This window comes from Idiotropiscis lumnitzeri, chromosome 11 (assembly GCF_059441095.1).
Source record: "Idiotropiscis lumnitzeri isolate Australia: NSW breed Sydney's pygmy pipehorse chromosome 11, RoL_Ilum_1.0, whole genome shotgun sequence".
NCBI lineage: Eukaryota > Metazoa > Chordata > Actinopteri > Syngnathiformes > Syngnathidae > Idiotropiscis > Idiotropiscis lumnitzeri.
Genome location: NC_142401.1, coordinates 6700387 through 6717798, shown reverse-complemented (window position 1 = coordinate 6717798; position 17412 = coordinate 6700387). Strand labels below are relative to the sequence as shown.

Genomic DNA, 17412 nt, shown 5'->3' with positions numbered 1-17412 from the left:
ATTCCGCCTTCGGCCCAAAGTCAGAAAACGGATGGAGGGATGGGTGGATAATGACATTTTTTAAATTTATTTTAATTATTATACTATAAATATTTGAACATTCTTATCAAAAATGGTATACATCTGTGAATTGAGAAACATAAACAGTTAAAAACATGAATGTAGACATATAGGCCACCAAATATTGACTTCCTTTCCATTACATTTCTGTAAATCCATTCTCCACACTTCCAGTAGGTGACAGTAGTGGAGCTGATTTGAAATTTAAAAAATTCAGTCAAAAGAAAACGACAGACATCTGCCAGTATGCTGAGGTGTATTTGTAAATAGTTAGAGCTAATTCGATGTAAATGTATAATATAGTTTTATATGTTGCTCCATAGTGTAAGTAGTAGTCCGTGGTTTCATGAGAAAAGTGTCTAAAGTCTGGAACGGAGAATGCCTCAAGATGAAAAGCGCACAATTAGAGCCATGTACAAACAGAAGAATATAGCTGTGTGCGATTTAGTAAAAGGGAAACTAATATGTTAGTTACTAATAAGTTTTTTTCTGAGCTGATAAATTAAAACGAGTATTGTGTGTGACAGGATAAAAATAAAATAAAATGTTTTTACTTTTTTACTTAAGTGCATTTATTTAAGTACTTAGGAAATGGAATTTATTCAGTACTTCTTCTATTACCAGAGTATTTTTTGGTTCAACCCATGTATGTGTACTGCTTCTTTCGTACAGACTGAGAAGGCCTACTTTGGCACCCCTGCTGTAACGTTCATATGTTTATTTATTCTTCAACTTTGAAAAATGTGAAGTGAACTCGTTAACGGTAACGAGGTAGTAATGAGGTTGACGACGGGAGTGTTTCCTCACACTACCCGGCAGAGGGCGCCACAAACAGTTTTCTCCCCTTATTTAGTTGGCCAATGAGGATTTCGATACGTTCGACCAGTGGGCGGGACTTACAGCAACATCGAACATGGCTGCGTCCTTAGACGATGATGTTGAGTTCAATAACCAGGATTACTACTCGCTACTCAACGTGAGGAAGGAGGTACGGATGTTGAGTATGTTTTACACCGACCTTGAGCTTTAGAAGGTCCGTCAGTGCGACGGTTGTGTTTAGATCGCTTCACGGAAGAAGCTCTCGGTGCGTCGTCCAGCTAGCGGGGAGGAAGAAGGAGGTTGAGACCGGGTGATGCTGCAGAGACGCGAATGAACCATTTTTTTGCTTGCACGTCTAAGTAAACGTGTGCATGGAAATCCATTTGCGCATTGATTCGATATCCAACTAAAGCTCTGCAGACAATTTCACAAACGCAAGAAGAACGGCCGTGCGTGTCCTACCAGGACCCATTTTCCACTACTGTCTTTTGCATAGTAGGATAGCTACTTGTTACTAGAGAAGAAAAATGTGCACATTGACAACTGCATGCTACTGGTGCATTATAATTTGCTACTAATTAACGTCTACCCTTTCACTAGTAGTAGGGTACTAGTGCACCGTTTTGCCTCATTGGTAACATTTAGTTGGGTGCAGAACTATCATACATGTTGTTGGAATGTGGGTGGAAGCTGGTGTATGCAGAAAGAAGCAAGGAGTTGAGATTCGAACCCTGAACTACTTGCCTCTCAGTGCTGCACACCTGAGAAAACACCCAAATCCGACTAAACTGCCACCGTGTTGTATATCTTATAATTATTATTATATATTTTTTCAAATAGGGTTACCATACCTGGTTATCCAGTTCATTTGCCACAGTAGCAGTTCGCACCTGCTAGCTTGTTTTCCATTTCCTGAAACTCTTTAAAATTTAAAATGCTAATGTGTCAACTTGGGGTATAGCGCCACCTATAGTACCAGCGGTGAACATCGAGTACTTAGCCAATATTGTAATAGTATTTTTTTTCAAATATCAGGAGAAATTTTACTTTTCCACATTTGCGATTGGATGTTCTGTTTCTCAGATAAATTATCCTGGATAATATGATTTTTTTTTTTTTTTTTCCATGTGGTCGCAGGCTACTCTGGAGGAGCTGAAAGCATCGTATAGGAGGCTATGCATGCTCTACCATCCTGACAAACATCGCGACCCTGAGCTGAAAATACAGGCTGAACAACTTTTCAACCAGGTGCACCAAGCTTTTGAAGGTAAGGACACGTGATGAAAATATTTGCTATCTATCTGCTAAAATACTTTTTTAAAAATGTTTTTCTTTACATCACATCAAGTTGTTTCCCCTCTGTTCCGCCAGTGTTAAGTGATCCTCACGCTCGATCCATCTACGACCTCTTTGGGAAGAAAGGGTTGGAAGTAGAGGGTTGGGAGGTATGTTTTCTGTTTTCTCAAGATTTTTTTTTGTTTTGTTTTATGTCATCGTCCTCAATATGGTGATTTGTTTGTCTAGGTGGTGGAACGAAAAAGAACACCGGCGGAAATTCGCGAGGAATACGAACGTCTACAACGAGAAAGAGAAGAGCGGAAGCTCCAGCAAAGAACGAACCCCAAGGTTTTGTTAGTAGCATGCATTGGAACTTCTGAAGTCGAAAGCCTCTAAAGTAGGGACACCCCAATCACATATATTTAGATAGTAAAATAAAAAAAATTGCGTTTGTAGAACAGACAAAAAAAAACATCCTTGTTGTAAGCATTGAGGAACCAAAAAGGAAGTTATTCAAAACGTTTTTTTTAATTAATCGGATTGTTAATCTATCTATTTTTTTTTTATTTTGCCAAATATTAGAATTGATATTGATACCCCAAAAAATCCATATGGGTTGGGCCCCTTTTTGTTATGTCCTACATTCCTTCAATCACATCGTTATTCATCGATCAATAGGGCACCATCAGCGTGGGTGTGGATGCAACTGACCTCTTTGACCGCTACGATGAAGACTTTGAAGAGACGCCGGGGGGAGGTTTTCCTCACCTTGAGATCAACAAGATGCACATCTCCCAGTCCATCGAGGTTAAAAAAAAAATAAAAAAAAAAAGAAGTCACTAAAGCATGCAAATACTTGGCAGCTTGTTCCACTTTGGACTCCGCAAAGTAGACTCTTGTGGTTTCTCAGCTTTGTTGTTTTTTTCTTTAGGCCCCTTTGACGAACTCTGACACAGCAGTGCTCTCAGGCTCACTCTCGACACACAACGGAACCGGAGGGGGCAACATTAACATGACTGTTCGGAGGGTGACATCCGCTAAAGGCTGGGGAGAGGTGAGACTCAAAACGTACCATGGACGGGTGTTTGCCAACAAGTCATTTATTTGGTCCGAAAATTGTTATTTGAAAAATATGATAGAATTGTGGTTGTCATTTGAAAAGAAAAATACTTGCTTAATTTTTTTTATTTTTTTTATTTCAATCATATCAACATAGTGTGTATCCATGCATTGGCAATTGTAAATGTCTCTCCCTCTAAATCCATGCAGGTGGAGTTTGGAGCAGGAGACATATTGGGACCTCTTATTGGTTTGAAGGTGTTTCGTAATGTCACACAGCGATGGTATGGGCCAAGTGTTTAACCTCGTGGACTCTCTCGCTCTGATATATCTGATATATTTATTTTTCCCGCTCTATCGGCTCTTTGCCATTTCTCTGCTCAGTTTCTTGACAGCGCAGTGCGGCTTGCAGTTTTCCCCCCGTGGCTTACGCCCCAGCTGTTCTTTGATGACAGCACGCCACCTGGATCAAAACACCATGGGTTATCTGCAGTGGCGCTGGGGACCCACGAGTGCCATGACCACAAGTGTGGTGCGCGACACGAAGAGCAGTCACTTCACTCTGGCTGTGCAGGTAATTTCGTGTGTCATTTGGTAAATACACTCACCGGGCCACAACTTTAGGTACACCTGCACGTCCTCGTGAGATTTAAATAGGAGAGTTGAATTGAAATTCTAGCAAAGTACTACATTTTAATTCAGATCAAACAAGATAAGTTAACAGTCTGTTTTATTCTTTTGGTTGTAGCTGGTTAGATTGCAAATGATAGTGTAAATTTGTGTTTCGACTCCGCATTTTGTCAATAACTGAAAATTTGTGTCGCGAACTTAAAAAAATGTTCTATTACAGAGCTGATATTTACATTTTTCACCCTTTGTCAGAGCTTCTGTAATTTGCTCACACATCCCAAATGTTTGAGGAAATCAAATTAATTCTCACGGCTCATTACAACACTGTAGAACAAATGTCAAGTTGGTGAAACACAAAACCTTCGGCAGCAGCTGTAGTAAGTGTTTGCACATCTAACTCTACTTTCAGTAGCCTGATTTGTTTATTTAGTTTTTTTTTATTATGACGTCATAAGAGAAAAGGCACTTCACGGTTGCATTTTAATAAATTAGAATATTGTAGAGAAGTACATTTATTTCCGTAATAAATTTAAAAAAGTGAAACGTATTACACTCATTCATTAAGTCATTTACTGCCATTGACGGCTAAAGACATCAAAGATCCTTTTTTTTTTTTTTTTTTTTAACCTGGCTGGCAGTGAATGAGTTAAACACAAGAAAAGAGTCTAAGAATGCAAAATGTAAATATAAATAAATATATAATATAATATATAAATAAAATAAAATCATGAACTATTTAACTCAACGTGTTGAGAATTCATAATAAGAAGTCCGGTAATATATGAGTTTCACTTTTGGCCCTGAACTACTGAAATTAATTAAGCGTTCCACAATATTAAAATTTATTGCGATCCACTTGTATATTTAACGGCTACAGTCGAGTAGATCATTCATCATTACGGAGACGGTGAGAAACTGCACTGGAGAGGTGTTTATATTATTACATCGTAAAATTAGAAAGCGCTTTAAAAATGTGAATCCAGACTGAGGATTATAACCGCACCTTATTTATTTAATTATTTTTTTTAAAGCAGTTGTGTTGCACCGAATGATGTGGCCCAGGCATGTTGATTGTCCTCTAATTAAGATGCAATATTTAAATGGCCTCTCTAGCTGGGTGTTCCCCACTCCTACTTAATGATGAGCTACCAGTACAAGTTCCAAGATGAGGACCAGACCAAAGTCAAAGGTTCTGTCAAGTAAGTAAATGTCTTTGTCATTGCCGGACTTTTGTCCATATAAGTGCTACATTTACGTGTTGCTAGTTTGAATAATATCTGTTGATTAAGTGGAATTCTTTGTTGAATTATAAATTAATCTGAAGAAGCGCAGAATCCATGTAGAGATCTGCTCCTCCATGCATATTTTTCTTTTGTTTTAAAGCATTTAATTAAAAAAAAAAATACTCTTTTGTCATCTAATTTCTTGTGTTAATCACGACGGTCCAACTATTTAATTTAACAGCTCAACTTGACGGATAAAAAATCAGGATTGTTGAATATTTGAACAACTTAGCACTCGCACTCCTTGTCAGTATCAAAGGAGGATTAAATAACGACACTTATTCCATGATCAAACATCGTTTTATTCAAAGAAAGAATTGGGTATTTTACTGCCCCACCGTTTGCGCAAATGATTGATGATCAAATGTTAGCTCTGCTGTAAATTTTAATTGCGTATAATTATGTTTGATCACATACGAACTGGGGCGGGAGTAACTTCCCAAAAAAATGACTTGGAGTCTTTTAAGCGTTCACCCCAATAATTTCACAAAATTCTACCAAAACATTTGTGCGGTAAATAGTCAGAAATCAAATTTAGAGCTATAATGCAAATAAACGTTTCATGCTTCATGAAGCAATCATATGTAGACTGCACACGCTATTTGTACTTATATAAAAAAAAAGACATTGCAATGTCGATTTGAATTCAATTAATTGGTCATCCCTACTACTCTACAGGATTTGCGGAAATTAAACATCCTTCTCCTTTGAGTCATTGCACGTTCTGCCCAAGTTGCTGCCGTCAGTAGCGGCCTTTTGGTCTCTATTGACGTCTGTGTCTTTCCTTCTCCAGGACAGGCTGGTTCGGAACGGTGTTGGAATACGGAGCAGAGAGGAAGATCAGTCGCCACAGTGTCCTGTCAGCCACTGTCAGCGTCGGCGTCCCTCAGGGAGTCACACTGAAGATCAAGTAGTGAACATTTGACGGATTGTTCTTCTCTGGGCTTTGCGGGATGGATCTAATGGTTATTTTCTCACAGGTTGGCACGTGCCAGTCAGACATACTTGTTTCCAGTCCACTTGACGGACCAGCTGCTGCCCAGTGCTGTCTTCTATGCCACCGTCGGGCCACTGCTGCTCTACATGGCCGTCCACAAACTCGTCATCATCCCTTACACGCGAGCGCACAAAGAAGAGTCAGTTCACGTTTCATTTTTTTTTCAGCAAACTTTTCCAAAGCGCCCATTGCAAGGGGTTGTCTGTGTTCTTTCAAGTTATTGCAGTCGTCCCATTCACACCAAGCAGGGCAATTCACTTCAATTTGATGGCGTGTGCACTTATTTTGCTTTTCTATTAACAGAGGTTGCATGGCAAATTAATCCCTGCCGTGCCAACTGCGGCGGGGCAGTGCCACAGATCACAAGAAAATCTAAAAAATTTAAATAATAATTAAAAAAGAAAAATCTTCTAATCATATCTTTCTATCTCTTTTTCAACTAATGCCTGCACATTAATGCACACTCACATAACCGTATTTCACAATTGGACACACAAAATGAGAACACAAAAACAGCCACGAGAAAAGAGAAGGTAAAAAGCCCCCAATGTGCTCTATTGTTGTCCTCTATTTACCCCGTCGTGTTGTGAATTCATTGGCTGGTTACGCTGCGTCCTGCTATTCACCTAGCGCATGTCTTCCGCACGACCCAAAAGCAGAAGCAGGCCAAATTAGAGTTTTACCATTGTGAGCTGTAGCGCTGCGGTTATTTATTTATTTATTTTTATTTTTTTTTTATTTTATTTTATTTTAGTTTATTTTATTTTAGTTTAGTTTTATTTTTAGTTTTAATTTATTTTTATTATTATTTTTTTTGCATCACCTAGTGGATGACCACATTTTATTTCCAATTCGCCTTCTGTATAAAAAATGAAGTACAAATAGTGATGCAAAAGCTTGAGTCTGGTGGTTCTTACAAGATGGACGGCATTACACTGAGATTGCACATCATTGCAGGAGAGTGACTCCAGCGTCATGCCAATTGACTCAACTTACTAACAGTGGTGATGCCAGCCCAACTTGAATGTTACTTTTTCCGCGACAGAGCTGTGACAGCAGTCTGCGCATTTGAAATCAGCTGCCCTGCCACTCCAGTTGCTCTATTTTTCACATCCTCGATTTGGCATTGTTATTGCCTCATTTGCTGACATACTGTGACGGGGCTGCGCTTTGTAAAAGTAGCGAGCCTCCACAGTCAGTCCGAGTAAGTCTTACAAGTCTTTGTGCTTCCCAGAGAGCTGGAGCTGCAGAGGAAGAGCTCAGCCACAGACATTGCCAAGAAGAAGCAGGAGGCCGAGTCCGCTGTGAGTCTTGCAAACGCGCTCGTTTCACTTTTCACATGGAATCATTGATCATCGCAACGAGGAGCGAAACTTCCACCCCGCCCTTTCTATTCTTCAGGTTCTGCTGATGCAGGAGTCTGTGAGGAGAATCATAGAAGCAGAAGAATCCAAGCTGGGTAAAACGCAGCGTTTGAAAATGACCATTTTTGAGTTTGTAGACCAGTTTCAAAACTTAATATGACTCCCAAGGTGTAAATCAGACGCATTTGTCATGGTGGCTGTCAGCGGCGTGATATATACTGTAGCTCCAAGACTCGAAACTTCCATCATCCCGTGCTGTGAAGCCAATCTGCATGCTGCAGCCTCTACAGAGGTTAAACGTGTAAATCTGCGTTCGAGCACTTTGCCATAAATCAAAACGGCGACCTCAGTGCGCTAATTAATTTCCTGTCACATTTATGTAGAGGTTGCACATGGTTATTTGAGGAGACGCTCGTTGAATGCGTTTGCCCTTCACATGCACTTGAAGATGAATACAACCAGTGACCTAAAAGCCGATGACACTTTCAACTGTTGATAACCGCAGGGCTGATCATCCTCAATGCCTGGTATGGAAAGTTTGTGTCCGACACCAGTCAGAAACAGGAGAAAGCCAAAGTCATTGACGTCACCGTGCCGTTGCAGTGCTTAGTCAAAGACTCCAAACTCATCCTTACCGAGACTTCCAAGGTGCGCGCGCACACGTTTGGTAATTCTACAGCAGGCTTTTTGATAACGCATGCAATGGAAATGAAGTGCTTTCCTTGCCGCAGGCGGGCTTGCCGGGTTTCTACGACCCCTGCGTGGGAGAGGAGAAGGGCCTGAAACTGATCTACCAGTTCCGAGGAGTCATGCACCAGGTCATCTCCGTGGACTCCGAGCCGCTCCGGTTACCCAAACAATGTGAGAACGCTGCAGCTTCCAAGCACTTCATTTTGCTTTAATCCAGCCGTGAATTCGAAAATAATCATCATCTCGTCTCAGTTTATGCATGAATATACTTACTTGGTGTGAAATGTGGGGATGTTGAGTTGAACACAAAGCCATTATTCTTTTGGATGAATAGCAACAACTTGATGCACAAGTTCATTTTACAATGTACCTACTGCCATCTAGTGGACGATCATTTTATTGTTCTGTCTGTTGCTGCTGGTGAATTTTGCTGGCTTAGATGAATAAAGATACAATATTAGAGCAGGGACGGGCAACTTAAAAAAAACAGATGTATGACAAAAATGGGGAAAATACATGTGCAAAAAGAAAAACATGCCCTTGTTATATTTCATTTTCATAATACATTTATCAATGCACATATAAAAGATCTAGCATCTTAACCTAACAACAAAGAGTTTGAAGCAAAGCACAAAATAATCACATACTGTGATTTTTTTTTTCCCTTTTCTCTTGTATAAAAAAATACCATTCAAGGATGACACAAAACCGTTGAACAGCACACCAACATTAAGTGCAAGAATTTAATTTGTCCTGCATATCGTTGAAAATCCTTAAAAAGGCCTACTCATGTAGTGTAGGGCACTCTAAGACTGGAGTAAACGCAACAAAGCTGGTCGAGTGAAATGGCATGATAAGAACACTTTGGTGTCACACTGCTATGACATCGTATCAGGTCTCAGCAGTACAAGTCATACCACTTGCTGGCTTTGCTCATTTGCATGCATTGACTCATTCTGAATTCATTCTCTTTTCTTTTTTTTTTTTGTCTCACCAGCTCACAGGATTGAAAGTGAATTTTAGGAGCCATGGAGCACCAGAGGGCAATGAAGGAACAAATCCACTTTTTTGGACAACGGGTTGGCCTTTGGTCCTCCTCTGTGATGGTATTGGTGAATCTTTTATCAAGTCCCTCTACCCGTTCTTTTCCCTACGAAGCGACTCCCAGCTGCGAGGTTCAAGCATCCAGTGGGAGTTTGCAGCGCACGTCTGCGTGACACTTGACGGAGCAGCTCAAATATTATCAGCCCACTGAAGGAGAACAGAGGACCACTCAAGAGAAGGGCCCATCATGGTGCCCATCAGTGATTGGTTGAGGTTTTGCGGATAGATGTCAAGTTTGATCACAGTGTCAAGTATGAAGCCACTTAAGGAAAAGCATTTTACCTCATTGGACCCTTTGTCCTTCAGAATATTTATGATGTATTACAGAGTATGATATACTCGTCATTGTAAACTGGATCAAGTCATATGATGGCTTGGACTGAAGGTTATTTTTTTTGTTTTAGTTTGTCGGCTGTGCAGTTGGGTGTCACTGTGTGCAAATGTGTGAAAAAGAGATAATTAGGGAGAGAGGAGTGACAGAGTGTGCAGGATGGAGCTGATCTGTCCATTTGAGGAAATGGTCATGTGATTTCAGTTTCCGTGTTGGACTTAATTGATTTGGTTGTAATAATAATTACATTTTGGCTGCTACTGACACATATAAACTCTGATGCAAATGTGTGATGTTTACTTTTATTTTGGACATTTTACTTATGAGTTGGGATGGCCAGTTTCTTATACTGGACAGAAGGATCCAGCCACTCTGGAACAGATTTTACGCAATTGTTGGCTAAGTCAGCGCATAATGTCTGGGTCATATCTTTCACTTTAATTTCTTCATTTCTTTCTGTTGTGTCGCTAGTTTCAGCTGTACATGGCATTTTTTTTTACTTGTCTTTTAGAAAAACTGCACTTTCTGCACATAATGTGCCCCTTTGAGTTCTGAGTCATTCTATCAACTGTTATTCCTTCAAACAATTGATCATAATAATAGGGATTATAATATGAATTAGATCAGGACTGTAATAGAAGAAAACACTACATATTTTCACACTGAAACAATGTGAATATTTTTTATTAGAGGTGGAAGTACTTAAATATTGAATTGCCATCTTGTTCCGCTCAACTTGTGTTTGCCGCGCAGTATTTGTCTCATTTTTTGTTTTAATATGTGTTGCACTTTATAAAGTACACAAGCACAATCGAATGAGATCCAATACAACAGCTGCAGCAAATATCCTGCCTTTACGAAAATAATGCTGTCTTTTGAGTGACATTGTCAGATAGTTGTAGAATTACAAAGTATCATGCTCCTAATATTTAGACCATATTCAACCAAGGGAATGAAACACATCTTTAAGCAGTTTTTACGCAACATATTACTGTATTTAATTTCAGACTATGTCAAATTATTTTCTTTTGGTTCGTGTTTTGAAGTTACGAGTGTGAAAGTGTCCCCAATGTTGCGACCGAGTGAGTTATATTGACAGGTGTTCTGCTCATGTCCGCTGCAGCGACACTCTCAGGCCAACATGAGAACTACACCCTAAATGTTCCATTCCAAGCCACATCCAAAATGTCCCTTTGTAGTTCAGTATGTGTACCGTCTGCTCTCTTAAATGTAAATACTACAATAAATCTAATTCAGGAACTGGACAAACTAAAAGTCATTCGTTTTATTTAAGTGATGACAGACGCACAGTTTCTCGGCGAAACTTGTATTGGGTCAACGGGGAAGTGGGGTGGGACTCAAGGCACGCCACTTGACTTGGGTCAAATTTGACTCCAATTTTATGTGTTGGGAAAAAAGTCAAACCTTGTTTGACTTTTACAAAACTTTTTTTTTTTCTTATTCTGAGTTTTGTGAAGACCAAGTAAAAGGCAATCCAAACTGGTTTGCTAAATTAACCGTATTTTGTGAATGTAAATATAAAAGTACAGATAACTAACAAGTATTGTACAGATGCCGAGTGCAAAGTGGCTAATGTCAAAATCCGTTGTAACTGAACAACGTTACAACTTAAAATTTGTCTTGGGTCTTGCTAATAACGTTAAGGTTAAGGCTTTCTTATGATTTGTCCATATGTAGCTTGGCCTACTCCCACTGCTGGTAAAATGCATTTAATTTGGGTCTTAAAATGAGATAATTTATGAATGACAAAAATGGATAAAATGGTAACTCTTTATTTACAATACTTTACATTAGTTTCATAGAAACAGTTTCCACCACACAGTACACATGACACATTCTCAAGGAGGGGAGAGGACAACTCAACCCATCAGAATAAACCAACTTCTATCACGCTGACCATTGTTAATAGTACTTATACATCTAACTGATCTTTAAAAATGAGGGCTCTCAAAGACATTAACAGTGCTTGTCATTTCGGAAACATCTCAACCAGGCTGATTATGGGCAGCGCAGCACCAGAACACATCCGTTCGGCAACCCCAAAAACGATCTTTGGACAAAGTCTGTGACTGTGTGTTGTAAAACTCCACCCTAGAATAAAAAAATGTGTCTCGCGAGTTTTTAACTCATTCACTACCAGCCGAATATTAAAAAAAAGAAAAAGGATCTTTGACGTCTTTAGCCGTCAATGGCAGTAAATGAGTTAATGTCACTCGACACCGGAGTATGGCTTTTCTTAAACTGACACACAACAGGTCCATGGCACATATGCTAAAACCGAATGGCAGCAAGTTTAAAGGGGAAAAGTGGCCCAACAAAAACAAAAACATTTCCCAGTAAACCTACTGAGAGTGGATGTATATATGAATACTGCTGTTGAAACATTATGAAGAAGTGATGAGCCACCAAAGCTTATTTCATTTGCAGATGCCCATCTTACGACATAAAACCAGAAACCAGATATTTTCGTAGCAGCACGTGGCATTGTGCTCCACGCCCACCCCCCCTTCTCCTTCAAACACAAACGCTTGAGAGAATCTCAACACTCCTCCAGTCAACTAACCATCACATTTCCTGCTGAAGCTTTGAACGGAACGGCCTTCAGTCCCTTCCATAAATATATTTGACACAGGAAGCCTAAACAAAATGAAACAGCTGAACTGGTAGTTAAGGAAAAAAATACTTAAGAACAACGATAATGCTTGACCAGTGGAATTGAAGTCAAGTGTAGGAGGAAAAGAAGTGGAGCCTCTTCCCTATCCGTTCATACGCGAAACGTCCAAGATTGGAAGACAGCTCGAGAAGGAGAGAGAACAACCACCTCTCTGGGCTTCTATTTGTCCACAACCGACTTAAATAACAAAACGGTTCAGATGAAGCAGATGCAGTCTCGATCTTTGATCAAACGGATTATCAGCTTAATACTTTAGCACCATCTGAAGCAATTATCGCAAGACTTTACTCGTTTTCTCCTCGGAAACAGGCCACTTAATTTTTCATACCGGCAAGCGGCCGCTTGAGGGAAGAACTCAAGTCCAGTTACATCTCAACATACCTGTTTGCCAAAAGGGTCAAAAGGTTTGTTTTAAAGTGAGAAAAAGTGCAAACAAGTCTTTCCGACACATCCCTGCGTGCACCAGAGAGGGTGGCAGTTTGTGGAGGGACTCGACATGGCAGCTTCCAGTGTTCGCAAGACACTACAGTCCCAACTGTAGCCGTTGGCTGCTATGCTATAGTCATCTACAGACACTAGTCCAAAAGTTTGGCATATTCAGCTTTGGGGTGAAATTGTGAGGTGAATCAAAAAATTAACCTTAATATTGACAGAGGAAATGTATTTGACATCTCAACTTTCATTCAGTGATGATAAAATGAGTGAAGTCAGAGAAGGTCAAATTTTGTTCGCCTGTCAAGGTTATAGTACATTTTAGGTACATTCTGAAGTTTCACGCAAAAGCAGATATCCCTTACTGTTTGTGAGTAGTGTATCATTCAGTGATTGCCTTACGCGGAGAGTCTGTAGGGAAGCACAAGTACACATCTGTTGAGCTAACATAACCCCGAGTGGGCGATAGGGGCTTGCTAAAGGTCCACAAGTGTTCGTAGAAAATCCCCAGGAGGGATCCGAAGTGGCCTTAGAAGGTCATTCCAGCAGGTGTTTACGTGGACCGATGCGTGGGCGGTGGGAGCGGCGGGCGTCGGCTGCAGCAGCCGTGGTGGCAGGGGGTCCGTCGTTTTCTCTACAGCTCTGGCACACGTATGTTTCCGGCACGTGGCTCTTGCGAATCTTGGCGCACGACAGGTGGATCCAGGTGTGGCATTTGTTGCACTCGATCATGGCGCGGCCGGCGAACGGCTTCATGCAGAAACACGTCACCAGGTCCCATGAGTCGTCGTCTGAGGCCACAGGGGAGAGAAAATGGAGTCAAGGGCCGAGCTTTGTGATTCACAATATATATATATCGACCAAAGGGCTTACCTGAGTCCACCATGATATCCTCATCCTCTCCCGACCCGTCTTCGTCTCGGAACACCACCTGCTTGCCTTGACGGAACACCGTCCTGCTTCCAGAAAGGCCCTCCACTTTCTGCACCTTGACCACGCCTTCTTCCAGGTCTCGTCCATCCCACTGACTTCGCTCTTGCTGTTGCTCCTCTTTGCAGCGGGATAGGTTGGCGACGCGTTGAGGATGGAGCGGAATGCTGATGTCGTCTTCCGGCTCCTCTTTTATTGGCAAATCGCCGAAGGGCAACGGCGGCGGCAGTGCCGGGTCGAGCGAGTGAGCTTGCCCATGTTCCTCGCCGCCCTGGAGCTCCCTCTCCTTTCTCCTCTTTTTCTTCTTCAGCTTCTCAGCTTTCCTGCGATCCTCTGGATGCAGGCTGGTGAACGTGTGCTGCACAAATTAAGATTATTTCGGTTAAATTCAGAGGATATGTAGAATTTGGTTTAGACCAGGAGTACGGGCACCGACAGCCTGGCCACGAGGAAATTCCAAAAACAAGGAAGGAACGAAGGAAGGAGGAATGGATAGATTGATGAATGGATGAATCAGGACGTGAATAGCAAAAAGGTTCAACACTCTTGCCCGAGACTAAGTGGTCAACTCACATCTTTCTTGATGTGACTGGCCAATGTGGGCCCCAGCTGTGGATGGTTTCTGCTCCTGTCCAGGGGGACCATGAAGGGGTGTTGAGGACAAGACGGCGACGGCCCCGGGGTCCAGCCATCACTATCAACTGTGCTTCCGGTGCTGTTGGGAGGGCTGGAAGTACTTCGCAGTGAAGAGTTCTGTAATTGATTAAATAATAATTATTCAGATTTTTTTTCTTTCAGCCTTTCTGGCCTTTGCTGGACTCATTTCTACTCCAGTCGCTTTTCCAATGTCGGTTGTCCACTCAAACAAAAACTGGAGAACACCAATGGAGAAGAATGAGGGTCTCCTGTACTTGACTTCTCATCATGTGATTGGTTGTTAAAGTAAGAAGACAAATTTTATTCACGAAGAGACTGAGAGCAACTACGTACAGAGCCCGTGCTGCTAAGTGTAGACTGGGGACTAGCCTACAGTCCTGTGGCGACCAGTCAGTCAAAGGCTAAACTAATGTTGAATTCAGTTATTTCTAGCCGCGTATGCTCAAATGTTACATTGAGGAATACAAAGTTTAACAAGGAATAACACATCAACTAGTTTGCGCAGCAGCAACGGAATATAAGCTTTCGTTCCACGACTAAGCTTTTAATTTAATTTTCCTTAATGAAATCAATTGAAATTCTATTGATCTAATCAAGCCATGTTGTCGAGAGCACGGTCAGTCCGGGTATGCTTTGAACTACGGATGCCACCAAAAAAAAAAAAAAAAAGGCATCCAGACAATAAACTCATCTTAATTAATAAAACGGATGAATTGCCCAGTCATATACTATTATAGACTGACTCAATCAACGGTATGAGCAAGAGCCTTCCTTACCTCTTGGGGGTATGGGATGTAACCAGCATAGGCCAAAACAAATGTACAAAACTGGTTAAAATCTTCCACTGTCCTCTTCCTCTTCCTGTAAGGTGGACTGAAGCCCTGGAACACAAAAACATGAGTTAGGTTCAGTGGTTTAGTTTATGACCAATGTAAAAATTAGAGGAAAATCACACCTTTTACTCAAATTTCTTAATTCCGTGGGAAGAAATCACAAGTGAAGTAAGTATTTTATATCAAATCATGTGTGCCACCATTATTAGCAACCCCTATGTTAACACTTTTTACAACACCCTGTTGACAACAAAACAGAACCTAATGTTCCGATAAGGTTTCATGAGATGAGAGAATACAGACAGCGGGATCTTCAAACATTCCTCTCAACACAATCCCCCGAAATTATCCAGAGACCTTGGCCCTCATCTAGCTCTCTCCACAGGTTTTCAATAAGGTTGAGGTCTGGGGACTGAGGTAGGCATGGGAAGAAATTGATTCGAAGTCTGGTAAACCATGTCTACAATTTTGCGTGATAATATGCTTCTGCATTAGAAACTTAATTTATTTTAATGTTTCTAACACTTTCATTCTGTACCTTTTCTATTTAACTTCAACAGTGAATCTGTACTTCTTTTTTTTTTTTTACACAAAAAAAGTGTCTGTACTTTGCCAAAGGTGGAGTGTGAGTACTTTTGCCAGCAATGATTAGCTCCGAGCCATTTCTGCGGTTAAACTATACTCCAATAAATAGTCATCGTCTCATAATGCTCCTTGGCGTGTGTGTGACACTGTTGCAACCACGAGCAAGTCAACCGAAAAGATAGATAGCCTAACATGACTTCAACGCACTTTGGGTGAAAAAAAAATCGGTTGTTATTTGCCTTTTAAGTGTCCTGGGAGCAATTCTACCAACCCCCCACTACCAAACGTAACTGTCAGAGACAACAAATGTGGGCTAGCAATGGATAGTCAGCAGTAACAGACGACTGCGAGGCTAGCCACGGCTAGTAAGTAACGGTGGAGAGTCAACCATAACAAAACAGCGTCAGGGGATTTTTATTTGCCCCTCACCAAAAGAAAGCACAATGGCTCTCGAAATGAGTCGCCATCGTTTGTTTTCGAACGGACTTTCCAATGGGGTGTCGCTACAATTACGTTTGGCTAGCACACGTTAGCATGTTAGCAATGATGAAGATGATGATGAAGATGATGATGATGATGGAATGTTTTCCAATGAATTGAACGTCCACAATCCCTCCAAAGTGTTTACATGAGTAAATCGAGGAGATCTTTCTTGCGCGCATACAAAGTCACACTTAAAAGTGTTAAAGTCGACGGGCGGTGTGTGCGAATGCGAAAACATCGTGAGCAAACAGATCACATTCATGTTACAACATTATGTCAAGAGCATTACGGGCTAACAGTGCGGTGACAAGCGGCCAGTAAGTTGACATTCGTGCGTCGTTCACGATGAAGCAAAAACAACAACAGCTCAACGATGAGTTACGGCACTAAACTATCACTTACCTCCGACTGGAAAGCGGGAGACGTCGACGGCTTTATGTCGCCCATCTTCTCAGAGTGTTGTTAATACTATCTTGACAGGCGACACGGTTGTGTCGTTTAAAAACACCGAAGATAATGTAACGTTCGTTACCTGGGAAAACTCGGAAGTGAATGCTCGACTGGCACCCAACGTTTAAAAGCGTGCCCTCAGTGAGCACAAGGCTGTATGGTCATGGAAACGTCCCGTAATGTCTTCTCCTTATCAGTTCGATGTGGAAGGGGGAGCGGTTGAGTTCGCCTGGCGGCTGTCACCACTCACCAGCGGTAGCCTGCCCCCACTGCCCACTCTTCTTCTGCTTCACTGAATCCGTAGTGGTGGTTTAGCGGAGTGCCTTACGAGCGCCCCCTTTGGCACTCTTACGTTTAACCCTCCTGTTGTCCTCAGGGCAAAATGATCCGACGCCCCAAAGACACCCTTAAACGATATATATATATATATATATATATATATATATATATATATATATATATATATATATATAAATTTTATGACTTTTCCTAGATTGGCCCCGAAAGTAATGAAAGTGAAATTTTGCTTTTATTCACGTTTCCATGGAAACTGTGAAAATTAGTGTTTAAAATTCAATTAAGCTATTTATATTGGGGGTTTAGAGGAGCCGGGTCATTTTGACCCGAAGAACAAGGGGTGTATACAGACAATGAGGATGACAGGATTAAGATAAACATACATGGTGGTAAACATCCATCCATTATCTAAGCCACTTCTCCTCACAAGGGTCG

General features: G+C 41.2%; 2 protein-coding genes across 2 annotated transcripts; one reads left to right on the top strand and one right to left on the bottom strand.

Annotated features, from left to right (window-relative positions):
• Nucleotides 1–942: 942 nt before the first annotated feature.
• On the top strand, nucleotides 943–9905 carry dnajc11b (DnaJ (Hsp40) homolog, subfamily C, member 11b). The gene is made up of 16 exons (XM_088308196.1): nucleotides 943–1048; nucleotides 2017–2146; nucleotides 2251–2324; nucleotides 2404–2505; nucleotides 2836–2964; nucleotides 3089–3211; nucleotides 3427–3500; nucleotides 3601–3790; nucleotides 4960–5045; nucleotides 5923–6039; nucleotides 6110–6265; nucleotides 7361–7430; nucleotides 7528–7585; nucleotides 7996–8138; nucleotides 8222–8351; nucleotides 9178–9905. The coding sequence occupies exons 1-16, from the start codon at nucleotides 974–976 to the stop codon at nucleotides 9201–9203; spliced, it is 1683 nt and encodes a 560-aa protein (XP_088164322.1). The 5' UTR covers nucleotides 943–973; the 3' UTR covers nucleotides 9204–9905.
• A 1487-nt stretch (nucleotides 9906–11392) lies between these two features.
• On the bottom strand, nucleotides 11393–17048 carry phf13 (PHD finger protein 13). The gene is made up of 5 exons (XM_088310071.1): nucleotides 16633–17048; nucleotides 15106–15210; nucleotides 14246–14425; nucleotides 13616–14030; nucleotides 11393–13533 (listed from the first exon to the last, which is right to left on the bottom strand). The coding sequence occupies exons 1-5, from the start codon at nucleotides 16675–16677 to the stop codon at nucleotides 13280–13282; spliced, it is 999 nt and encodes a 332-aa protein (XP_088166197.1). The 5' UTR covers nucleotides 16678–17048; the 3' UTR covers nucleotides 11393–13279.
• Between the last annotated feature and the right edge of the window lie 364 nt (nucleotides 17049–17412).